This window comes from Xenopus tropicalis, chromosome 5 (assembly GCF_000004195.4).
Source record: "Xenopus tropicalis strain Nigerian chromosome 5, UCB_Xtro_10.0, whole genome shotgun sequence".
In the NCBI taxonomy this organism is placed as follows: Eukaryota; Metazoa; Chordata; class Amphibia; order Anura; family Pipidae; genus Xenopus; species Xenopus tropicalis.
Genome location: NC_030681.2, coordinates 64,783,606 through 64,811,323, shown reverse-complemented (window position 1 = coordinate 64,811,323; position 27,718 = coordinate 64,783,606). Strand labels below are relative to the sequence as shown.

The following is a 27,718-nucleotide window of genomic DNA, read 5'->3' as shown; positions in this document are numbered from 1 at the left end:
AAGAGACTTTTTTGAGCTAAGGTCAGCTGACCATAGTCGAAGCCACAAGGAGCGGCGGGCCGCTACTGAGAGAGCAGAGGTGCGAGCCAGAACCTTAAGAGCGTGCAGTGAGGCCTCACCGAGGAAGGAGCTTGCCTCCTGGATGCGGGAGTGCGACGGACTCCACGTCCTCTACAGAGTTTTCTCTCTGTAGGCCCGTGAGGATGGCGTCAGACCAGACTTCCAGAGCTCGACTTACCCATGCCATCGCGAGAACGGGTCTAAAGGCTGTATCTGCTGAGGTAAAGATAGCTTTAAGGAAACCTTCCAGCTTCTTATCGGTCACGTCTTTAAGGGCGGATGCGTCAGGAATGGGTAGAGCGGTAGCCTTGGACAGTCGCGATACCGGAGCATCCACTAAAGGTGGAGTGCTCCATTTTCCTAAGGCCTCCTTAGGAAAGGGATAGAGTTTTGAAAACTTTCGAGTGACTTGGAACTTGTGTTCTGGAAGGTTCCATTCCTCTTGGATGATGGCCTGGAGTTGTTCATGGGCCAGGAAGTTTATTTCGTGTGAGGCTGTTCTGCCAAAGAGGCCCTTGGCGGCCTTGGCCCCCTTATCAGGGTCCTCACTTTTTAGGGCCTGAAGGACTGCCACGATTAGGTCATTTGTTGATCTGGCAGAATCAGGGGTTGTCAAGGCAGACTCACCGTCAGATGTGGAGGGGGATAGTTCCCCTTCGCTGAGCCCTTCCTGGTCGGACTGGGACTCAGGTGAGGAAATTAGGTAATGGGCACTTACACTTAGTTGTGCTCTTAACTACATTAGGTGACACTAGTTTCTCTCGGATGAGTAGTGAAACGTCTTCAATGATTACCAAACAAGTCCAGTTGCTTCAAATTTATTTATACTAGATATACCGTAGTAACATAGTAAGTTGGGTTGAAAAAAAGACATACGTCCATCAAGTTCAACCATAGTGCCTATATATAACCTGCCTAACTACTAGTTGATCCAGAGGAAGGCAAAAAACCCCATCTGAAGCCTCTCTAATTTGGGAAAAAAATTCCTTCCTGACTCCAAGATGGCAATCGGACCAGTCCCTGGATCAACTTGTACTAAGAGCTTTCTCCCATAACCCTGTATTCCCTCACTTGCTAAGAATCCATCCAGCCCCTTCTTAAAGTTATATAATGTATGAGCCAGCACGACTGATTCGGGGAGGGAATTCCACAACTTCACAGCTCTCACTCTAAAAAATCCTTTCCGAATATTTAAATGGAACCTCCCTTCTTCTAAATGGAGTGGGTGCCCTCGTGTCCGTTGGAAGGACCTACTGGTAAATAAAGCATTAGAAAGGTTATTATATGATACTCTTATATATTTATACATAGTTATCATGTCACCTCTTAAGCGCCTCTTCTCTAGTGCTGCCTGTACATTCTCCCCTTGGCCTGTTAATGGGGTACCCGGAGGGACTTGTGGTGTGGGGAGCTCTGCGTCTGTGGCAGCAGTGGTGCAGGACTTGCAAACTGGGTCTTTCTGCACCCCCTTAAATTTTTCCGCCGGAAGTCCCAAGTGCACCTCCTGAGTGCGCGGAGAGGCACGCTGTAGACCTACCCTTCCGTCTCTCTCTCTCTCAGCTTCCCCCTTCACGCGGCGCGCGACAGGTAGTGGGCCGTGTGAGAAGGCAGGGAGGGAGTAGACCGGGGCTACCCGTTGACCCTTTGCCTGTCCGCTGCGTGTGTGTGTGGGGGGGAGTTCTCCCATGTGAGGAGGGAGCCCATAGCCCCTGTTCCATCCCGCTTCTGCGGTTCTGCGCGGTGGGCCGGAGGAGGCCAGAGGGAACCTTACGCTCCTCCTGTACTCACCCATCCTGTGCCTTGGGCCCCAACTTCGAAGGGGGGTGTCTGGCACCGCTGCCTATTATAGGCGCTAGGCTCCCAGAGCCATCCAGCGTAGGGGGCTCAACACACCATACTAAACATAGCAACACACCAACTCCAAAAAATACACTTTTTAGGACTTATTTTAAATGTAGCAATATTGTTAAGATGTTTAATTTATTTATAGGGAAAGAGTTATCATGCAGTATAAAAAACTGCACACATTGACAGATTTTGAAGCGTAAAAAAACATAATCTTTTAATGCATTTTTTTAGTGACTTCCGGGTGGAAATAACAGCACCAGACAGCGTAAAATAAAACATACCTTCAGTGAATTGTGTCTTTTTTTTGGAGTGTCAGCCTAGGTATCATTAGTGTTCTGAAGCATGCTATATCTACATATATCTGATTAGTTATGCAAGAAGCAGCACATCAATTTACCACATGAATTAGGCTGCCAACCCAGGAGCTGGGAGTTTAAAGTTAGATGTAAAAATTTTCATGCTGCAAGTGAAAGTAGCAATTACAATAGATGAATATCTGCTTAGGGTCTAATGCAGAGGAAAGAAAGCATCTAAATTAATTACTAATTAGTATAGAAATATTAGGATTTTCTGTGCATCCTTTTGTAAAAGTTTGAGCCAGCATTGCTGATCACTTGTTGTGCTGAGGTTTATATAGCACTCTATGATGGGAGAGCCACCACTAAATCATTGTATTCCATTGGCTTAATAAGATCCTGAGATCATATTACTTGTGATAGTTTATTCAACTTGAATATGTTTAAAATGAGAACAGCAAAGGAAGTAAACTACACCTAGTTCCCTTTACTTCCAGCTCACATTTTAAACTATTTTAAATGATGGGAAATGATTGTTGGGGACCCATAGGGTTAAATGGCCCCTATGGCTTTAAATCCCTACAGGTTCAGTTCCCTTAGTTGCTGGGCAGAAGGGAATGTATCTAAGTGAGTTTATTAACATATGTGTGCTATTGGTTAGAAGGTATGATGACCACATCTTGCCTCACTTTGGTATAGTGCCCAGAGGAGTGGCACCTTCCTGTTTGCTTCCACCTGAGGGACAGGGTGGATGTGTGCTGTGAGCCCTGGCCCAGTTGAAGTCGGGGAACAGGGCCCTGTGAATGAGGCATTAGATAGTGGCAGGTGTAGCTCCTTTTTAGTACACTCTAGGAGTGTAAGGCAGTTTGGGCTGAGTTAGAATGAGCAGCACTGAGCTCCTGCATAGGACTTGCAGCTTTGGAGATATCTCTCCCAGGCCACATTGCCTGTAGTGTAGGGATCCAAGTGAATATAGGGAATCAGGATAGAGAACTCCCTGAGGGATCCACTACGGGGTGTGTCGCAGAGGTGAAGTGAGATTCCTGCCAGTCTGCCCACAGGGGAGTGTCAGTCTGTATTACACTCTGTATGTGTTGCCTGTACCACTGGCCTCTGAAGCTGTATTGTGAGTAACCCTGTGGATGTTCAATAAACACTTATTACTTTGTTATTTGCAAGAATCTCTGGCGCCCTCTGTTTTCATTTTTCTGCATAGTGAATGCCCATTCTGGGTAAGAGAGTACAGTGTAACCCATATTCTACTGGTACTAGTCTGGGAAGGCAGCTATTGAGCTGAAATATAAGTTACATGATCATTCGGGACTACTTCATACAATGGCTGGAAGGGTACTGTAAAGGCCAAAGTTTGTATAACATCACAGATTATTGGAATATCAATTGTTGTCTAATGTATTAAATATATTTATTAGTGTCAGCATAACTGGATGTATTATGTTTTAATGAAAAATCCACAACTGTACAATTTATAAATCAAAAAATAATATAAAAAAAAGCATTTGCTTCCATGTGCATGTGCTGGAATTTCTTATCCTGAAGTCTAATCAAGCAGGACATCATGAAACTCCACAATAGTGTTTTGCAGACATAAATGGATGCAGGTGTCATTGAATATATGGCAGCAACGTAATAAAGAGATAAAGGATTAGAAAGTAAGAAAGGACACCACCTCATCACAGAACCGGAACACCAACACAAGGAACCACAGAGAGACAGCTAATCCATACCCTCTTAGAGATCATTTATTCCCAAATTTCCTTGATTAATTAGGATGGGCCAAGTTCAGCTAACTCGCTTCCCCAGCATTAACTTAATGCTTTTGTGTGAAGGACTGACCTAAAAAACTTAGAGAGAGGCATTAAGATGCAAGCTTTCTGATGATAAATTTGATAATGTCACAGCTAATTGTCTTTGCTGTGGTTTTCAAAACTCTTACAGATCAATCAGAATGCCATTTGCATCATGATAAACAAGATACAAATTAAAACCACCTGGTTCTGTTTCCACTTGGGATAAGCAGTAAATAGTTGTAATGCAGAGAAGTGCACACTAAATGCAAACAGAGAAGAAGTTTCTGTGAAAGTACTTCTGCCAGAAAATGGTGACCTATGTAATTCCTGTAAGTGTTTGCAGCAAAAACAATAGTTATTTGATTTTTTTCACTCTTGCATTCTTATAACAGCCACATACTAAGCAATGACCAGTAAAAAGTTCGAATTCATATTAGATAATTAATCCAGACAAGCTTCCTCCACACAATCACAACCACATAATCCTCATTGATGAGGATACTAGAAACAAATGATACAGTATATGCAGTGATATGAAACATGACAGTGACTGGCTAAGGCAGACAGGCAGAATGTAAAGCTGGCCATACAGCTATATCCTCACCTACGGGTGGCGATATCGGGGAGGCATGTAGGCAAATTCGATCATTTGGCCCTGGGGCCAAACGATCGAATTCTGCACGCGGCAATGGGGCAGTCGGTTCGAGGACCTCATCAACGAGCCGATGTGGTCCCCGATCCGACTGGATTTTCTAACCTGGCCGATCGATATCTGGCCAATTTCAGGCCAGATATCAGTCGGCCAGGCCCCTCGGTTCTGCCCCTACACGGGCCGATAAGCTGCCATATCGGTCCAAGGGACCGATATCGGCAGCTTTAATCGGACTGTGTATGGGGACCTTAAGCCATGTTCACTATTAAATAGAACAGGGAATGACTACTTAAAGCTGATCTACTGTGAAGAAGTCAGCCTTGTCCTTGATATGGATGTTTCACTACGTTTCAGAGGATGGCATTGTACCTTTATATGGTCACAGAACCTCTTGGTGCCTTCTAGTATTGTTATATTTAACTGCAGGGGGTACATTATTCCACATACCATGATGGATTTCTATTTGTCTTTCAAGCAGATTCTCTCTTTCTGCCAAGTCGAGGGCCTTCAAAACGTGCAAAGTATCAGGATTATGTTCTTTGGTTCTGTTGGGTTCTGTAAAATAGTAAAAGGACAGAAAATAAAGCTTGTTTATATGGCAAAGAGAAGTAGAAAACCAATTGCTTACAACAGTGAATATGCTCGTTATCATGAACTGTAAAGGAAAGCATAAAACATTCCACTCTAGTATGCACTGACACACCACTGTAACTAGCTGCAGCTTGCAGCCAGCATACAGTGTCAAATATTTGTTATGCCTCATTGCACCCCCACCTAATGGTTTAAAATTTAGTGGTGAGAGCAACTTCCCCTTTCTTCTATATATACTGTGTGTGTGTGTGTGTATATATATATATATATATATATATATATATATATATATATGTCACAGGCTTCTAGTATGTGTTTTGCCCACACTTACAGCAAAACTATTCTTTTTTTGAATCATGAACTACTAAATTCTGCCTAGCATGTTGAGGGGAGAAATATGTTGGCAAACATTTCAAGTGACAAGCTTCTGACATTATTTCCAATTCATCCCCTTGACAGAAAACCTTTTTGGCAGGAAAAATAGTTATTGTATAATCATTTCTATTTATCCATGTTCCATTTTGGCCCCACTCCCTACAGACAAAGGCGAGAGCCAATGAGAGCAGACATTTTGCTAATCTATATATTACTGTTGGATAACTTGGGACATGAATTACACAAGTTATTTAGAATTGGTGAAATAAAATCTAAGCATTCCAAGAAGTTATTATTGTACTGAAAATAACCACCAGGTTTTTTTCATACTTGTGCCCTGCCACATGATTTGCTGACTACATAGTAAGTTGGGTTGAAAAAAGACATACGTCCATCAAGTTCAACCTTAATGCCTATATATAACCTGCCTAACTACTAGTTGATCCAGAGGAAGGCAAAAAACCCCATCTGAAGCCTCTCTAATTTGCCGCAGAGGGGAAAAAATTCCTTCCTGACTCCAAGATGGCAATCGGACCAGTCCCTGGATCAACTAGTACTAAGAGCTATCTCCCATAACCCTGTATTCCCTCACTTGTACTGAGAGCTATCTCCCATAACCCTGTATTCCCTCACTTGTACTGAGAGCTATCTCCCCTACCCCTGTATTCCCTCACTTGTACTGAGAGCTATCCCCCTACCCCTGTATTCCCTCACTTGTACTGAGAGCTATCTCCCATACCCCTGTATTCCCTCACTTGCTAAGAATCCATCCAGCCCCTTCTTAAAGTTATATAATGTATCAGCAAGTACGACTGATTCTGGGAGGGAATTCCAGAACTTCACAGCTCTCACTGTAAAAAATCCTTTCCGAATATTTAAATGGAACCTCCCTTCTTCTAAACGAAGTGGGTGCCCTCGTGTCCGTTGGAAGGACCTACTGGTAAATAAAACATTAGAAAGGTTATTATATGATCCCCTTATATATTTATACATAGTTATCATGTCACCTCTTAACCGCCTCTTCTCCAGTGTAAACAGACCCAACTTAGCTAGTCTTTCTTCATAACTGAGACTTTCCATACCCTTTACCAGCTTAGTTGCCCTTCTCTGGACCCTCTCTAACTCAATAATGTCCCGTTTGAGCACTGGAGATCAAAACTGAACAGCATATTCTAGGTGGGGCCTTACCAGCGCTCTGTAAAGGGGAAGAATAACCCCCTCCTCCCGTGAATCTATACCCCTTTTAATACAGCTCAAAACCTTGTTTGCCCTTGCAGCTGCTGCCTGGCATTGCTTGCTACAGCCAAGTTTATTATCTACAAGGACTCCAAGGTCCTTCTCCATTATGGATTTGCCTAGTGCAGTCCCATTAAGGGTATATGGGGCTTGCATATTTTTACATCCCAGGTGCATGACCTTACATTTATCCACATTAAATCTCATCTGCCACTTAGCTGCCCAGATTGCCAGTTGGTCAAGATCCTGCTGCAGGGATGTCACATCCTGGATAGAATTGACTGGTCTGCAGAGTTTTGTGTCATCTGCAAACACTGATACATTACTCATAATACCCTCCCCTAAGTCATTTATGAACAAATTAAACAAAAGTGGACCCAGTACAGAACCCTGAGGGACCCCACTGAGAACCTTACTCCAAGTAGAGAATGTACCATTAACAACCACCCTCTGTACCCGATCCTGTAGCCAGTTTTCTATCCATGTGCAAACGACTTCACTAAGACCAATAGACCTTAGCTTAGAAAGCAGTCGTTTGTGGGGAACGGTATCAAATGCTTTGGCAAAATCCAAATAGATTATATCTACTGCATCCCCACTGTCCAGCTTCTTACTTACCTCATCATAAAAAGCAATTAAATTGGTCTGACATGACCTGTCCTTCATAAAGCCATGCTGATTACTGCTCATAATGGCATTCTCCACTACATAATTTTGAATGTGATCCCTTAACAAGCCTTCAAATAACTTGCCCACCACGGATGTCAAACTTACAGGCCTATAATTGCCAGGCTGAGATCTTACTCCCTTTTTAAATATGGGAATGACATTCGCCTTCTTCCAATCCCTAGGTACCATACCTGATGAAAGAGAGTCTGAGAATATCAGAAACAAGGGCCACTGCAATTCTGCCCCTAGCTCTCTCAGTACCCGAGGGTGTATTCCATCTGGCCCAGGTGCCTTGTTTACATTTATCGTGTGTAACCCTTTAAGCACCATATCCTGTGCCAACCACTGTGTAGTTGGAGCTGAGGCAACAGTGCAGCTATTGGGTGGGACTTGGCCCACTGGCTCCTTTACTGTATACACAGAAGAAAAGAACTGGTTAAGCACATCTGCCTTTTCTGTATCCGCTGTAACCATATTGTTATTATAACTCAATGGGGCCACACCCTCAACCTGCATCTTTTTACTATTAATATACTTAAAAAACTTTTTGGGGTTAGTCTTGGCCTCGGCCACGATGCGCTCCTCATTTTCTATCTTTGCCTTCCAGATTGCTGTTTTACAACACTTGTTATAGTGTTTATAATCATTAAACGCATCTACTGTCCCCTCTGACTTATATTTCTTAAAAGCTTTCCTTTTTTTCCCTATTAACTTCTTTACCTCAGAGTTAAGCCACATAGGTTGATTCTTAACACTTCTACTTTTTCTTATTAATGGAATAAATTGAGAACAGTAATGATTTAATATCATTTTAAATGACAACCATTTCTGCTCTGTGTTTTTATCAGAAAACATAATGCCCCAATCTATGCCCTGAAGCGCTGCCCTTAAGGAGCTAAAATTTGCCTTCCTAAAATTCATTGTCTTTGTTGCCCCCGTGTAAATTTGTTTCCTGCACCAAACATCAAATGAAATAACATTATGGTCACTATTACCCAGGGGTTCAACCACTTGCACATTTGCTATACGTTCTGGGTCATTAGAGATCACTAGATCTAGTATAGCATGGTTCCTGGTTGGCTCCTCAACAACTTGTGACATAAAGTTGTCATGCAGCAAGTTTATAAACTCGTTCCCATTTACTGTCCTGGCAGTACTATTGCCCCAGTCAATTTCAGGGTAATTAAAATCCCCCATTATTATCACTTGCCCCAAACTAGCAGCCTTTTCTATTTGCAACAGGAGCTGGGCCTCCTCCTCTTCGCTTACATTAGGGGGTCTATAGCATACCCCTACAATTAGTTTGGTAGATTCTTTACTATCTGTGAGAAGCTCAACCCATAAGGATTCAGCTCCCTCTGTTAACCCCATCACTTCCTCCCTAATATTTGCTTTTAATTCCTGCTTAATGAACAGACACACTCCTCCTCCTTTTCTATTGCCCCTGTCCCTCCGAAACAATGTATACCCCCCAATATTAACAGCCCAGTCATGAGACTCATTCAACCAAGTTTCAGCAACTCCAATCACATCATATTTCCGCTCCAACGCCAGTACCTCCAGCTCTCCCATTTTACCAGTCAGACTCCTTGCATTGGTAAACATACATTTAATACTGGTTACGGCGTGAGAATGACGTGTAAACAACTTATGGGCCTCCCTGCCATTATCAGTATCCCGAAGCAAGTCTCCTCCCCCATTTTCCCTTACTATGCCCACTACCTCATCTATCCTGTCTACCACAGAATTTCCCACTGCACCCTCCCCCCCCACTCCTAGTTTAAAATCTCCTCCAACCCGCTAGCCATCTTTTCCCCCAAAGCAGCTGCTACACTGCTGACTAGCTACATTTGTGCATACAACTCTGGCTTTGTCCATCAGTACTGTATTAATGAGGGGCAGGTAGGGGAGGCAAGTAAGTGCAACCAATTCCCTAACTTGTACAACAGTAAGCCAGGCAAGTTAGGGACTAACCATAGTGCTTACAACACCTTAACCAGTGGAACAGATGCGGACACCTATGGGGAGACTGTTTTAAAACACTATGATGGCTTTTAAATTGTGTGCGGCAATCTTTTTATTTATATACTATTAAAAAGGTTTCATGCTATATACCACTCCTGTTTTATAGAATTTAAATTTAAGTCTGCTTTTTGAAAAAAAATGGGATTTATTTAATTCATTTGAATTTTATAAAAATTAATTTGAAAAACAGACAGTACACATATGGGACCTGTTATCCAGAATGCTTGGCACCTGGGGCTTTCCGGATAAGGGATCTTTCTGTAATTTGGATCTCCATACCTTAAGTCTGCTCAAAATCATTTAGATATTGAATAAACCCAATAGGCTTGTTTTGCCTTCTATAAGGATTAATTATATCTTATTTAGTATCAAGTACAAGATACTGTTTCATTATTACAGATAAAAAGAAAATCATTTTTTAAAATTAGAATTATTTGCTTATAATGGAGTCTATGGGAGATGACCTTTCCGTAATTCAGAACTTTCTGGATAACCGGTTTCTGGATAAGGGGCCTCATACCTGTATAAACATTCATGTAAGCCCTACGGGGCAGGGACCTCCACCCTACTGTCTCATACCACATGGCAGTTGATCTTGTGTATTTAGACTATTCTATCTATTGTATTTATTATAATACTTGTCCTCCCTGTGTGTAATTTTGTATATTATTATTGTGATTCCAATTATACACGAATGCTGGTTAAGTAAATGTTCATTCTTGAAACAAAATCAAACTAATTTAAGCTTACCTCTTTTTTATGGCTCTGATTTTGAGCCTTGCTTCATTGTTCTAGAATGGTGACAGGGGCCGTTGTGAGATTATTACTGACAATAATGATGATGAGTGCCACTAGCATATTTCATTTGTAGTGTAATTTTGTGCAATTTTGTTTTGCTGTATTTTCATATTTTATGTTACAGTGTATTGCAGATCAGACATGGTGAGATATATAATTTTGATTTCAAATAAAATAGTTATTCTTTTTCTAGCATACTACAGTTTTGCCTTTCATTTTAATTGAGATGAGGACTACACATCATCAGTATCCAAGTAGGACTTGTGGCATTGTTACAGTCTGTTTGTTTTCCATCTGCTATATATTATGGTAAGATATCTACATTGTCTAGATTGTTAATGTAATTTACTATATTCAGTAACATGTTCATTTGCATCCTTAAGTTAAAGTATTTGCAGACGTTAGCAATAATCATTCTAGTATTACACAAATACCTCAGAAGTGTATGTCTAAAAGTGCCACAAACCTCACATATCCTGAGGCAGATTATTTGTTTTGCATGAATATATTTTAATTGTGCATAAATAATTGTGAAAATATTTAAGCCCTATAACGCTTAGTATTTTTTTTGCTTGATACAATGGGGCTGATTTACTAATCCACGAATCCGAATCCGAATGAGAAAAATTCGGTTTGGAAAACGAACATTTTGCGACTTTTTCGTATTTTTTGCGATTTTTTCGTCGCCGTTATAACTTTTCCGTAAATTGTCGTGACTTTTTCGTAACCGTTACGACTTGTGCAAATTGTTGCGACTTTTTCATAGCCATTACAAATTTCGTGAATTGTCGCGACTTTTTCATTGCCATTATGACATTCGTGAATTGTCGCAACTTTTTCATAGCCATTACGACTTTCGCGAATTGTCGCAACTTTCGTATTGAGAGCTCGAAAAAGTCGCGACAATTCGTGAAAAAGTCGCAAAGTACCGATCATTACTAAAAAAAAACGCATTCGGACGCTTTTCGGACGTTCGTGGATTAGTAAATGTGCCCCAATGAGTTATTTAAAAATTATTAGTCATTGGTAATGCTTTCATTGTCTATCAAAGTCAATACTTATCAGCTTAAATAAACAAAATATATTATTCACAACATAATATGAAAACACCATTTATTTAAAAACAATAAATTGTGATTACAAAGATAAATTAGATTGCATGTAGTTAATTTTAGATAATTACATAAAATCAGTTTCATATACAATATATTATTGTGACATATAAAAGTTTGCCTTTCGGGATTCCAAACCAGGCAAACCCTCTCTTGACAACCATAGAGATCTAGATTCCAGAATTCAGAAAAGAGAGAACAAAAAAACAGACAAGTTGGCATGAAGATGCGCGAACCCCTCTATCACAAAAGGGGGGCAGACTGAGTGCATTTGGGACAGTGTGGGCTCAATATACAGAGGATTCCTGGGTAATCAATACTATTTTGGAGGGATATGCTTTGGAGTTAATAATTATCCCAAAAGAAGCTTCATTTCTTCAGAAAAGAACAGATCAGTAGATGCAGTTCAAGGATTGAAATCCATCCTGTCAGAACTCCTGAAGAAGGGGGTCATTGCAGAAATACCCAAGCAATAACTTTTTGGAGAATCTATTCCCATCTTTTTCTGAAAATAAAGCCAATTAATCAATTAGTTTTTTGTCATCTTGAACCTAACGGCTCCTGGTAGGTATGTTCAAGATGGATGCAATCAGAACTCTCACAAATCTCACAACACATCTGCCATGGAGATTGGATGGCAAAGATAGATCTTGCAGATGTGTATCTGGGAACCTCAGATATTCACATCAGATGGGAGGTCAATCGCTTCGCCCTACCTACAAGAGCATAAAAAAAATTAATCATATTAACATTTATAAGTGAATTATGGGCTATCTTGTTATAATACGTGTCATTAAAGGTATTTAAAAATAATTCAGGCTAATGGAAGAAAAGCATATATGTTATATATAGGAACAATTTTGGAGCATCCGCATGGTTACATTTGTTTGTAATGACTACCTCATTTAAAGGAGAAGGAAAGGCTGGTAAAGAGTTAATCTCAAGCTGCAAGCATACCTTCAGTTGTCTCAATAGTGTCCTTAAGTCTCCCCATATTTCTCCTGTTCAGAAGAACTGAAGCTAAACAGGAAGAAAAAACGCTGAGCTGTGTAAAGAAAGTTCCCATAATGCCTCGTTCCTGCACAGACACCGGGACCAAGTGAACATGCTCAGTTAGTAAGACTATGAGTCAGCTTCCTGCTGATTGGCTCAGATCCACATTCCTAAGGGGGGGGAGTGAGCTCTTAGCATTCTTGAGGAAGGGGGGAGCAGGAAGCTGAAAGCTGAGTGTCTGTGGATGAGGAAAACAGACACAACTAATCTTTTTACAGAGAGCGTTTACAGAGTGCAGCGTTTCTGTGAGTGCTTATGACTGTATTTACATAGACATTTCTGATAAAGCTTACTTAGTTTTTACCTTTCCTTCTCCTTTTAAAAGAAAAAAATATTCAGAAAAAACTTTTACACAAGTAATAATTATGACATTGTTTCATTAATTTTTAATGAGGCTGAAAATCTTGAATCATTTAATGAAGTAGGGAAATAAAAAAGTTAGTTGCCATCAACTTTTATTGAAAAATGGCAGTTTTTACCTGCTGACATTTTTTTCTTTATCAAATTTCTTTATCGAACTATTTAAGGTTTTAGAAAATACCCATACGTATATTCATGTTCGCATTTTTTGCCACATTTATTCCCAAATCGAGAAAGAACACCAACAATTTTCATAATAAACACTGAGTTTTAAACAAATTAAGAAAGGTTACTTTTTTAAAAAATCTACAACGTTGCCACATATTTTGTGTACTTCTGTATCTGGTTAATTTGGTGTTTTTTACACTGAGCACCCCGCAATAATAAATTTGAGGGTTTCTCCTTTTTTTGTTTCTTATTAGAAGGCTGCAGTGCAGGGTTGTTTTTAAAATTGATCGTCTCTCTGTGGCACATACAGTGGATATAAAAAGTCTACACACCCCTGGTAAAATGTCAGATACCTGTGCTGTACAAAAATGAGACAAAGATAAATCATATCAGAACTTTTTCCACCTTTAATGTGACCTATAAACTGTACCACTCAATTGAAAAACAAACTGAAATCTTTTAGGTGGAGGGAAGAAAACCAAAAAAACTAAAATAATGTGGTTGCATAAGTGTGCACACCCTCTTCTAACTGGGGATGTAGCTGTGTTCAGAATTAAGCAATCACATTCAAAATCATGTTAAATAGGAGTCAGCATACACCTGCCATCATTTAAAGTGCCTCTGATTAACCCCAAATAAAGTTCAGCTGCTCTAGTTGGTCTTTCCTGACATTTTTTAGTTGCATCCCACAGCCAAAGGTATGGTCCACAGAGAGCTTCCAAAGCATCAGAGGGATCTCATTGTTAAAAGATATCAGTCAGGAGAAGGGTACAAAAGAATTTCCAAGGCATTAGATATACCATGGAACACAGTGAAGACAGTCATCATCAAGTGGAGAAAATATGGCACAACAGCGACATTACCAAGAACTGGACGTCCCTCCAAAATTGATGAAAAGACGAGAAGAAAACTGGTCAGGGAGTCTACCCAGAGGCCTACAGCAACATTAAAGGAGACATATTGGATAAATGGGATAAACCCTAATTTTGTAGGCAATTATGAATATATGGTGCTGGTTTCAGTTTGTGCTAAAAATTAATCCTATCTGTAAAAATGGCCCCTTTATTGGAGCTCCCTATAGATCATATCACTTCTCTGTCAGAGTTTGAAATAAGGGGTGGGCGTGTCCTAACGGTCCCTGCCAGAAGCACAGTAGGAGGGGGAGAGCCAATCACAGCCCTGCAGTCACACAAGCACAGACAGGCTTCAGTTCCCTATCAGGTCAGCCTAGCTGCTGATTGGTTCCTATCCTACATTGCAGTGTACTGAGGGCCACCGGCTCCCCAGCTCATCCAGAGAATTCAGCCAGCAGGAAGTGAAACGGATGGGCGGGGCTAGTGGGGTTTTGGGCGAATTTCTCAGTCCAAAACACAACTTTTTTAGCACATTCCTTCTATATCTAGAGGAGTATAATTCACTGGTACATTGTTAATTTTTATAGGATATGTCTCCTTTAAAGGAGCTGCAGGAACATCTGGCAAGTACTGGCTGTGCGGTACATGTGACAACAATCTCCCGTATTCTTCATATGTCTGGGCTATGGGCTAGAGTGGCAAGACGAAAATCTTTTCTTACGAAGAAAAACATCCAAGCAAGGCTACATTTTGCAAAAACACATCTGAAGTCTCCCAAAAGCATGTGGGAAAAGGTGTTATGGTCTGATGAAACCAAGGTTGAACTTTTTGGCCATAATTCCAAAAAATATGTTTGGCGCAAAAACAATACTGCACATAACCAAAAGAACACCATACCCACAGTGAAGCATGGTGGTGGCAGCATCATGCTTTGGGGCTGTTTTTCTGCAGCTGGAACTGGGGCATTAGTTAAGATAGAGGGAATTATGAACAGTTCCAAATACCAGTCAATATTGGCACAAAACCTTCAGGCTTCTGCTAGAAAGCTGAACATGAGGAGGAAATTCATCTTTCAGCATGACAACAACCCAAAGCATACATCCAAATCAACAAAGGAATGGCTTCACCGAAAGAAGATTAAAGTTTTGGAATGGCCCAGCCACAGCCCAGACCTGAATCCGATTGAAAATCTGTGGAGTGATCTGAAGAGGGCTGTGCTGTTTCTGTAAAGAAGAGTGGGCAAATCTTGCAAAGTCAAAATGTTCCATGCTGATAGACTCATACCCAAAAGGACTGAGTGCTGTAATAAAATCAAAAGGTGCTTCAACAAAGTATTAGTTTAAGGGTGTGTACACTTTATTTTAGTTTTTTTGGTTTTCTTCCCTCCACCTAAAAGATTTCAGTTTGTTTTTCAATTGAGTGGTACAGTTTATAGGTCACATTAAAGGTGGAAAAAGTTCTGAAATGATTTATCTTTGTCTCATTTTTGTACAGCACAGGAACCTGACATTTTATCATTATATTGTAGACTTTTTATATCCACTGTATCTCGCCAGACACTAGAAAATTTAAATGCACTTACTTTAAATGGGGAATCATTTGGGTAATGAACATGAGATTTAGCCAATCATTAAACCATTATTAAATGTAAATACAGGTGTCATGGGTTGTATAGACCTCCTTTTTTTTCTGAGAGTAATAGCATTGTCATGCTTCATGGCTCAGAGTATATTTATATGCTGCATAACTATTACTGCATTTAGACCACAGTAATCTGAGATGCAATCAGAAACCAACTGTTTATATCTGCAAAATTATAAATCCCCAAATGAGTGGATCTTCTCCCAATATGCACACCTGCAGTGGGTGGCATTGGACCAATTCAATAATTTGGCCCTAGGGCAAAATAATTGAATTACAACGGCGGGCATAGGCACCATCGGATCAAGGACCGCATCAATGAGCAGATGCAGTCACCGATCCAACCGAAAATCAAATCTTCCCTATCGAGATCTGGCTAATTTAAAGGAGGATGCCCAGACATGGGCAGATGACCTTGCCGAATTGGTTTGAAGGGCCCGAATTGGCAGCACCTTACTTATCAAAGTTACTTAGCTGAGTGACTGGGATATACAGTATATAGTTAAGTGGATAGGCTATATAAAGTTAGGCAACTACTACAAATGAAAAGTTTATGAAAATATAAATAACAATATTATGATTTACCTCCCCTTCTATATTTTCAATAATCTAGAATCTTGTATTATACCAAGATCACACTGATACAATATAACTGTTTGTGAGAAATGTAATCGATACATGTAAATACTTTATATTTTTCCATATATACATGCCGTAAGAACCACTGTTCACCTCTGTGTTCCAAAAATAAAACTTTTTAACATGTCAGGCCTGATTTTTAGTCTCACTTCACCCCTGTTTTGCAACCAAAAGGAAGTGTTTATTCAGCTCTCACTATCCAGCTGCCTGGTATATTAAGTGTAAACCTGGAAATATATTGGAAAACTGAGAAATGTTTCAGACAGTTATAAAGAATTTTGAAGAACAGAACATGTTTTTAACATTAATAATAAAGCATTATGATAACACAAGCGTGCCATCATATGTTTCAGTACAAATAAAATGGATGTACATTATACTTGTTGTCTGTATGTTAAGCTTGATATAAAACTCAGAATTAAATTGTGGAGGAGCATGAATGTGCTGAAGATTTATGGGGCAGATTACTACAGATGGAACGATTACTACAGATGGAAAGATTACTACAGACCCCTTTATGTAAGAGGTATTAAGGGGCTAATTTCACACTGATAAATCTGCCCCAAAATATCAGGAAAACAAACTCTGCAAAGAGACAGCATCCTGCATGAAACTTATGGTTTTGAACAATGTAGTGTCATCAGCAAAAACAAATAGCAATTTTAATGCTCACCTTCAGATTATTAATAAGCGAGCTAAAAAACAAAGGACCTAGGATTGACCCCTGTAGTACTCCACTACCAACACTGATTTAATTACAAAATTTTCCATTTATCACCACTCTCTAATTTATCCTCTATCCAAGTACAAATATTGTGCCAATATCTTTTTAATTTTACCATTAACCTTCTGTGTGGTACTGTATTAAATAGTTACATAGGGTTGAAAAAAGACCATCAAGTTCAACCCTTCCAAGTAAACCTAGCACACACAAACCTATACTGACCTATCTATACACTCACATACATAAACTATATAAACTAACATCAATACTAACTGTAGATTTTATGGTTTATGGTGGTTTACATGTGTGAACATTGTATGTATCATTGAAATAATTAAAGTAATGTATCAGTGTTTACACATGTGGCAAAACTATACCAGACAACTAATTCAATCCAGAATATGCCATCCTTGCAACAGTATCTGGATAAACTGGCACTGTGGACGGCTACATGGCAGGTGAAATTCAATTTTGAAAAATATGTATAGTTATGCACCTGAGATCTAAAAATATGCAACCTCTTTATTCTCTTAATGGGACAAACTTAGCTGTATCAAGTAATGTCTGTAAACAGCGTTAAGGGCCAGCAAGGTTCTGTTCTGTATTAAAAGGGATATAGGTTTAAGGGAGGAAAGGATTATTCTCAATTTTATAAATGAGCAGTAAAGCCCATCTAGAATTTGCAGTGCATGGGTATGGAAGGTCTCATTTATGAAAGGTTTGATAAGTTGGGATTGTTTACACTGGACAAGTGGTGCTTAAGAGGAATAGGATAACTGTGTATACAAGGAGCCCATAAAATAAATTCCCTAATGCTTTATTCACTGGTAGCAAATTTGAGCAGATGCAAGGACATCCATTAAGATAAGAAGATAGGAAGTTTAAACTTAAATATACAAATATGTATTTTTTTTTTTTTTTTTGCTACATTTAGGAGAATAGCAAAAATCAAGTGGGTTGTTTTTTCTCGTTTTGATAAAAAAAAAAACAACTCTAAGCAACATGAAGGCAAAAAAACTGCCAGAATATACTCGACAAGTAAAAGCTGCCAAGTTTCTATAGAAGTCAATGGAAATTGTCTCAAAAAACGTTATTTATTTATTTTCTCAGTTTATGAAAACATTTGAGATTTTTAGCCTCATTGAAAATGAATGGAACAATATGATTTTCGCTTATGTGTGACAAAAAGTTTTTGGTTCAAGCTTCTTCTTTAATAAGTTAATGCTTGATGAAAAAAAAAAAAATCGGTCGCTTTATTTTTTTCTATGTTTCCCCATTCACCATGTCCTTAAGTAAATATGTTTATGTAAAGTGAATGTATTTCTAAGAGAATGATGGGCATTTGTGAAGGCAACATATGGAGCAGATCTGCATAGTGTATCTGCATCTATAACTTTGAGACCAAGAAGGCACCATTATTTTATTTATTTCATTTCTAATTCCTTCATATCTATAATTTGTTGTTTCAGGGGCTTTGCAACTACCACTATAATCTCTCCTACTACCTTCCTTTTTGAAGCCTTTTCACAATTTATAGAGAAGAACATAAAGTTCAGATTCCAGGCAAAAGGATTCAATTGGAATTATATGATAAAATGTGAGCTAATAAGAGTTGTATCTGTTAATCACAGAAATGCTAGATTTTAAAAAAAAAATGGTTTGCAACAAAAAATTAATTCAGAATTAACAAGCATAGGTCTGGAAAAGTATTTTACAACATTAATAGCTTATTCCAAACCCCTGTGGAAGCAATCTGCCAAAGCTGAATTCATTCAGTTTTAGAAACCAGTAATGGATTTCTAGAAACCAACCCAGAAAACATATAAAATAACTAGCTGTGAGACTGAGTCATAGAGGACTGATTGAATCACCAAAATGAGCTTTATAAATGTTTTAAATACAGCATGTTACCAGAAAATATTTATAAGATACGGATACAACAGACTAGGCATAGTGTTAATGTGAGAAAGAAAAGGTGTTTTTTTTTGTAATTGGACAATTTTGTGCCTGGCACACTGCACTGCACACCGTATTTGCTGTTTAAAAGAATGGTGTGCTGTGTGCTTCAAATTAAATATTATTGTAATCTCTACTCCATCTGTATCCAAAACACTGTCAGTCATTCATAAAGGTGACAGTTTAAACTTCTTTGAAGATGACACTTCTTTCTGCACCAGATTTTTGCCAAAATACAGCTTTATGAATGCATGTGTTTTCATAAGGTGTCCAACTGCAATAAAGTGGACTTTTTGTTTATATATATATATATATATATATATATATAATCTTTTCTTTTTGGAATTCCTGACACAGCAGTTATGGCATGGAAAGATGGAAAGAGAGCAATGAATTATTTGGTTCTGACACTGTGGGGCTGATTTACTAACCCACGAATCCGACCCGAATTGGAAAAGTTCCGACTTGAAAACGAACATTTTGCGACTTTTTCGTATGTTTTGCGATTTTTTCGGATTCTTTACGAATTTTTCGTTACCAATACGATTTTTGCGTAAAAACGCGAGTTTTTCGTATCCATTACGAAAGTTGCGTAAAAAGTTGCGCATTTTTCGTAGCGTTAAAACTTACGCGAAAAGTTGTGCATTTTTCGTAGCGTTAAAACTTAAAAGGTGCAAAGTTTCGCGTAAGTTTTAACGCTACGAAAAATGCGCAACTTTTCGCGTAAGTTTTAACGCTACGAAAAATGCGCAACTTTTTACGCAACTTTCGTAATGGATACGAAAAACTCGCGTTTTTACGCAAAAATCGTATTGGTAACGAAAAATTCGTAAAGAATCCGAAAAAATCGCAAAACATACGAAAAAATCGCAAAATACCGATCATTACGAAAAAAACGCAATCGGACTCATTTCGACCCGTTCGTGGGTAAGTAAATCAGCCCCTGTGTGTCTAGCACCCTAGGTTGCCCACACTGTTAAGCTTATCTAAAGGAGTGAATTGCTGTTTTTATGGTTCAATTTTATGAGCTAAGTATGCTTCAAGTCAGAGGACCACTGGTTAGTTAAACTAACAAAAAATAAGGATTTGACCGGGGCATTCCTGCATTGGGTCACAATATGACAGGGCAGCATTGTGAAGAGTGTGGTCAATAGTTACAATCTCTTACAATGAGAACCTATAGCATTACAAGTATTTTTTCATGCACAGTTATTTAATGGTGTAATGTATTATCAACTGTCATAAATGCTGGGTTTTATTATTTTTTGAAATGTTATACAAATTTAGGTTGCATAAGTCACTCTTTCATTTAGTTTAATAAGCTTGTAAATGTACAGTATGTCCCATATAGTCTGAGCAGCCTTCACCACAAAATAAATATTATTTTTTTTATGTGGCTACTGCAGATAGGGTTTTTGTAGTCTCCATGGGCTACTTAGTAGTAAAGAATTTTCCTATTAAGATTCTCCAGATTCTTTGCATTTGTCCACGTGAATGGTCTCTTTCAAGGCATTTAAGTCCAAAAACATCTGTAGCTTTCACCATCTTTAATATACGCTGCAATTAATTATTTTCTTGTGCTTTTTTTCAGGGTGTGTTGGGTTCACCATATGACAGGAATGTGGGTGTACCCCCTTCTGGAGTACATCAGTCCAGGAGCAAAAATTGTCTTCTTTATCATAGTGACTGTTGTTATTAACATGTTTTATATTCTGGGAGAGAAACTGAACAACTTCATTTGGGAAGCAGAAAAATGTAAGTTATTTAGATAGGGATCTATTTGTATTTGCAGGCTTTTAACTTGATAATTGCAGAAAGAAACAATCATTATACTTATTATTTGTCTACTTTTCTTAATCATAAAACATCACAGTGTTGCTTTAATTTCCCTGTTTGGCCTGTTTAGCTCACAAAATAGCAAATATATTTTTTGGAAATAAAAAAAGCACAAAGTATGTCCAGCACAAGCCCTATCCATTGAGTAGGGTATACTACACCTTTAAGATTGTTTCCTTATTGGAAACTGATAAATGCCTATCTATGCAGGAAGCCATTACATTTATTCCTAGAATCAGATTTTGGAGAGTCTTACCCTTGTTCTGGATAACAGCAATAATTTACTTGTAATGGCAGTCTGCAGATGTATATTACCATGTAGCATCCAAAAGGTACTGACAACATGCATTCATCATGACTTCCCTGTTAAAGTGAAAGTAGTTGGACAGTATACACAAAATCCCAGAAATGGCAGGGAGGAAGAAGTGTTAATCTTAAGTAAGCATGGCACCTAATGACCCCAGAGGTAATAGACACATTAAAAGTCACACATAATAAGATAACAATCTGTATTTGCCAATACAGCCAGCAAATGTTAAAAACCCTAAAGGCTGTGGCACACAGGGAGATTAGTCGCCGCACGACAAATCACCGCACTGCATATGCCATCCCACTGGCAATTTACATTTTAGCCGGTGAGATGGCATTTCGGGAGATTAGTCGCCCGCGACAAGGGAGATTTCTTGCACAGCGACTAATCTCCCCGTGTGCCACAGCCCTAACCCATAAAACAATTAACAGACACCACTTGTGGGGTGGGGCCCTCCCTCCAACCTAAACACACCTATAAACAGAATTGTTATGAACACCAATATGTAATAATGTTGAATTAGAAGTTCAGTCCAACTATAGTGCACAACCTTGGTCACAGATTTTATTGGCGTTATAGAGAAAATCCACAAGAAGAAGAGGTGCTCACTTGATTTTTCTGCAGGTGAGTCCAATGCAAGGATACTATAGCTTTTATGGATGCTATATACAATCGATCACTCTTTTAGCAACAAATAAAGCTTATTGGCAATATTTTTGTTAAACCCATGCTGCAGATTTTTGGACATGAAAACATACTATATAGAACCCGCAATATTTCTGTGCTGGAGCATACTTTTTAATTAATGAACTAATCTACTTGATTAAAACAAAACTAGAGGAGAGAGGCTTTATTTATGAACATAGCAATTTGCACTTTATTTTATTACAAGATGCCATTTCCAGCATGACAACTGTTATGTAGTTAAGTGTAGTATGCCAATTGGATGGTGCCATAAAGCTATTGTTACCTTGCCAACTCAAACCCTTTGGTTTCCAAATAAGAGTGACATATCATCACAATGCATATATGATTTAAGTGAATTAAGGACCAATAACAAGGTAACAAGATAATGGGCCCTTAAAAATCAAGAGTGACATCAGTGCCAATCTATGGTACATTTTCATATTTATTTAGAACCCAAAAAGTGGCAAGTGACCTATTAAAGGACAAGGAAAGGCTAAGTCACTTGGGGTGCCAAAATGTTAGGCACCCCCAAGTGACTTAAATCGCCTACCTTTTACCCCAGGCTGGTGCCCCTGTTCAGAGAGAAAAGCACCATCCCAGGGTAGTTGCAGTACTTCCACCTTCCTGCTTCACTCGCGCGCATTCGCAGTAGAGTGAAGAAGCCGAACTTAAATTATAAAGTCGGCTTTTCACTCTAATGCGCATGTGCCGGTCCTGGGAATTTGCTGGCAGAACGAAGCTGGAAGGAGGAAGCACTCGCTACAACTACTGGTTGTACAACTACTGGCTGGTGCAGTTTTCTCCTAACAGGGGCACCAGCCTGGAGTACAAGGTAGGTGATTTAAGTCACTTGGGGGTGCCTAACATTTTGGCACCCACAAGTGTCTTAGCCTTTCCTTGTCCTTTAAATGGGCTAGATTGTTTGAACTTACTTGACACATGAAATATCCTGTTGCAGGCTTGCATCTGGAATGCTCATTAAATCATACTTCATGTTGAGGCTTGAATGGAACCGCTATTAGGGTATATTTTTCCTTCAGCTCTGTGCTCCTCTAAATTCAATAATATCTTGCCAGGCAAATGGTATTGGGCTTCTAAAAAACATCTGTTGAAAGATTGTAGCCATTCCCAAGAGTTATGAAAAGATGACTTAAACAGACATTACACTGAGTATTTTACTTAGGTAAGAAACACTGCCTCTGCCAGCCAGACAAATAGAAAGCAAGTCAAAATGTTATCTTGTTATATGATTAATATTTAATCAAGGTCAGTAAACTGTTGAATAGGTTTTACAGTACAGTGTACTATGCCCTCATAGTACCTAACAAAAGATGCAATATTTAGTTCAGCAACATCAACTCCTGTATTCATCATGAAAAATACCAATAATATTAACTCTATTGAAGGAATTTACAAAAGTGGTGATTTTAAGACAAAACAAAACTGGAGATAGATTTACGGAATTTTCCACCTTAGTCACAAACTCCAAGTCATCTCCACTTTTGTGAATCTGTCTTTTACACAGACGGTTTTCAGATTTTGTCTTTTAAATTTTGTTGTTTAAATCTTACCAAATCATTTTTCTGAATTTGTCTTTAACGCTTAAATCTGTCTGTGTGCCATCAAATCCAGTCCCACATCTACATGAGAAAATAAGGATTTTGCCAGCAGGATTTTGCATTTTATTTGTTAGTCAGGGGCATTTTCTGAAAGGTCATTTTAGTTTGCCCTGGAAAACTATACATCATTTTTTTCAGGACAAGCTGTGTTTTCTAATTTTTCTACATTTTTGTGTAATTCCAATTCTGTAAAAAGATTTAAGAGTCTAAATACCAAAAAAAAAAAGAAATTGCCATTTTTGCATAATATAGGGATATGTATGTCAAAAATGTTTTATTTATTTTGTGGAAATGCAACAGAGAGAAGAAATCTTCATGTCTCATGATGGAGATTTCTGACTTGTATGTGTCAAAACTTAGTACACTACAACATTTCAAAACAACACCAAAGAAATCAACATCCTGTATTTCATCTGACAGAGTTACACTGAGCTTTACTCCATTTTGGAAATGGCGGGGAAAATGTTAAAATCCCCTCTGAATTTTGTTTAAAAGACAAATTCACAAAAGTGTGTGTAAACTGTATTTCTTTCACCAAAAACTAAAAAGTGACGGTTGAGTTGAAATTTAGGCTGATTTCTATTTGTGAATATAGAGAAAGTGTTTTACACTCGTTTTACCACCACTTTTAATCCAAAAAAGGGCTATCTCCACTTTTGTGAGTTTCCCCCTATCAATCAGGCCTAACGGCAATTGCGATTTACATTAAAAGTAAGGTACCTTGTACACAGGCTTTACTGTACCAGCCTCCAGGCACAACCTGTATTGGTAATTAATAAAGACCAGTCTGAAGAATTTAAACAGAATTGTTTTGCGGCAACTATAGTTAGCTGTGTTTAAATCTGTGTCTTTTAGGTGATGCACTAAGAGATAAAAGACCAAAGATGGACTGAAGCACGTAAGAATAAACTGAAAGAAATTATGCTAATCTCAAGAATTGGAAATGCCAAGAGTGTGTGTCTTATCTATTACAAAAATAAGAAGATTCTTTTTCTCAAACTGTTTTGTTCAGCCCTTTACTACAAAGAAGCACCATAGAAAGAGAGCAACACATAAGCAACAACAAGTGAATAGTGCTGCTGTACTTCTTCACCCATACAATAATCATATGCTATCACAGATACATAATTTCTATATTGGCAAGCCACCTAAATAGCCTAAGTAACATTTACTCTTACTGTTTCTATTTATAAAATAGTGTAAAAAATAGCAAAGGTGAATAAATACTTTCGGAACTGTCAAAAATAAATATAAATATATTTTTTTTTCACAAACATACCTTATTACACAGACTGAAAGTAAACCATGATAGTCTGCCTGGCTCACAGTGACCATTTTCCCCATGCTTTTAGGCTTACAAAGTGACCCAACACTTCCCTCACCATGTTCCATTTTGAAGCGATGGAAAAGAGGCGCTTGCGAGGGGACATGATTACTCTGTACAAGTACATTAGAGGGGATTATAGGCAGTTGGGGGATGTTCTTTTTTCCCATAAAAACAATCAACGCACCAGAGGTCACCCCTTTAGATTAGAGGAACGGAGCTTCCATTTGAAGCAGCGTAGGTGGTTTTTCACGGTGAGGGCAGTGAGGTTGTGGAATGCCCTTCCTAGTGATGTGGTAATGGCAGATTCTGTTAATGCCTTTAAGAGGGGCCTGGATGAGTTCTTGATCAATCAGAATATCCAAGGCTATTGTGATACTAATATCTACAGTTAGTATTAGTGGTTGTATTTATAGTTTATGTATGTGAGTGTATAGATTGGTAGGTGTGGGTTAGGTGTGCTGGGTTTACTTGGATGGGTTGAACTTGATGGACACTGGTCTTTTTTCAACCGTATGTAACTATGTAACTATGTAATTCTAGAACTTGAAGGCCCTCTGCTAAAGAATCTATGCACAACCCAGTATGGAAAGCAGAATGTCTCTTCACGGTGGAACAAGGCAGGGAGGGGCTGCAATACGCAGTACGACTAAGGGGGGTGGGGGGGGGGTTGGACACCATGTATTATTAAGTATTATGGTTTGTTTTTAATCTGTAAAATCAGGTATGTCTGTGTAACAAACATTTGTATTTTTGAAAGTTTATAGTGTTTATGCACTTTTTCTACAATTGCACATTTGGGTATATATATATATGTGTTCGTTGCTCACACTTGCATTCAGTTCATGTTTTTTCTGGTTTCTCAGAAAAAACGAAGGTGATCTTTTTTATGCTCTAAGGCTGATGCCACACCAGGCATATGGCGTATATTTTCGGCAAGCAGAAAAAACGAAAATATGCACCATACCCACCATATGTGCCCTACCTGTGCCTGCATGAATAAGATACGCTCAGGTGCAGGCCCATGTAGCTGATATCCGCATAAAAGCGCAAGAGAATGCAAAGTATTTTGGCTACATGTGCCTGCATCCGAGTGTATCTCATTCATTCGAGTGCAGACACAGGTAGGAGCCTATGCCACACCAAGCGTATGGCATATATTTTCGGCAAGCGAAAAAATGCTTACCGAAAATATCACCCATACACATAGGGGGAGATTTACTAATCCATGAACAGTCTGAAGGCGTCCGAATGCATTTTTTCGTAATGATCTGTATTTTTGCGACTTTTTCGTCGCCGCGCGACTTTTTCGTATGTCCCGTGATTTTTTCGTTGCCGGCGCGACTTTTTAGTATATTTTCCACTACTTTTTCGTCGCTGTCGCAAAAATATCAGATTGTTTTTTCCGCCGCTTACTATATTTCAATACGAAAAAATCGAGACAACGACGAAATAGTCACGCAAAATACGATAAAGTTGCGACGGCGACTAAAAAGTCGCGAAAAATCATGACGGCGATGAAAAAGTCGCAAAATTTTCGTTTTCAATACGATTTTTTCCCTTTTGGGATTCGGATTCGTGGTCTAGTAAATCTGCCCCTTGGTGTGGCATCAGCCTAAGAATGGTAAAATCATACAGATCAGCTGCAATGGGTAATCAAATTTCTCTGCTCAAGACACTGTAGAATAAATCACTTCATTTCATCATAAAATAATTTGAAGGAGGAATGCAGAAAGCTGTCAATTTGTAAAAAAAAACCTGCATTACTGTGAATTCTACCTATTAATGCACTATTCAGATGCCTTCTATTTTATTCTCTTGCAGTATGATAAGAGTAATCCCATTTACAAATAGACAACTTAAAGTACACTGTACTTTCCTTTGTTTACTATAAATAGTTTGGTTTTTATCTTTTGAGATGTTACAAATTATGGTATACCTCTTATTGTATATGATCTTTTATTAATGTGATCATAAGTGTATATTTACGAATAAAAATGACCACTTCCGTTCTTGGATCTAAATTTTTCTGTCATAGTTTTGCTGTGGTGAAGTGAATGAGGATGCAGCTGCATTGACTGATGTTGTGCCATGCCAAAAGGCATAGAATGGCAGTCACAGAAAACTTTCCAAATGGAACAAGCCATGTACTTTTTATGTTAGGCTAATGCCACACGAGGCGGATATTTTCGGCAAGCGTAAAAGCACTTGCTGAAAATTCCGCCCTACGCCTCCTACATGAGCCTGCAATGAGATACGTTCGGGTGCAGGCACATGTAGCCGATATACCCATGAAAATGCGAGACTTTGCATTATCTCGCGTTTTCATGCGTATATCAGCTACATGTGCCTGCACCCAAACGTATCTCATTAATTCGGGTGCAGGCAGGAGACGTAGGGCGGAATTTTCAGCAAGTGCTTTTACGCTTGCCGAAAATTTCCACCCTACTCCTCGTGTGGCATTAGCCTTAAGGTGGCCATACACTGTAAGATCCGCTCGTTTGGATTGGGCTGATTTACATAGCAAATAATTCACTCTACCATTTAAAATTTTATTCTTGAGCCAACAAATATGTTTTTTTTTAGTTGTAATATTGGTGTGTAGGCAGTCATCTCATTGTCTGAGTTTTCACAAGGAGCCAGCACTATACATTAGAACTGCTTTCACGTAACCTATTGTTTCTCCTGCTCCCATGTAACTGGAGGAGTCCCAAGCCAGACTTGGATTTCTTACTATTGAGTGCTATTCTCATATCTACTGGGAGCTGCTATCTTGCTCCCTTCCCATTGTTCTGCTGATCGGCTGCTGGGAGGGGGGGTTATATCATTTAAACTTGCAGCTCGGCACTAAAGTGTGACTGAAGTTTATCAAAGCACAGATCACATGGCTGTGGCACCCTGGGAAATGAAGAATATGGCTAGCCCCATGTGAAATTTCAAAACTAAATATAAAAATATGGACTTCAATGCAGGATTCTACTGGAGAAGCTCTATTAACTGATGTATTTTGAAAAAAACATGTTTTCCCATGACAGTATCCCTTTAAATATTTATTCTGGGGGTATAGTTTTCCTTTA

General features: G+C 38.9%; 1 protein-coding gene across 2 annotated transcripts in view; it reads left to right on the top strand.

Moving 5' to 3' along the window:
* Window positions 1-26,653, top strand: part of aig1 (androgen-induced 1) — a 166,724-nt gene extending 140,071 nt beyond the window's left edge. The window contains 3 exon segments of one of the 2 annotated variants that reach the window (NM_001100245.1): window positions 10,552-10,667; window positions 20,457-20,620; window positions 24,173-26,653. In NM_001100245.1, the coding sequence (NP_001093715.1) occupies window positions 10,552-10,667; window positions 20,457-20,620; window positions 24,173-24,210 (318 nt within the window). In that variant the 3' untranslated portion in view covers window positions 24,211-26,653. 2 annotated transcript variants of the gene reach the window in all.
* The last annotated feature ends 1,065 nt before the right edge of the window (window positions 26,654-27,718 follow it).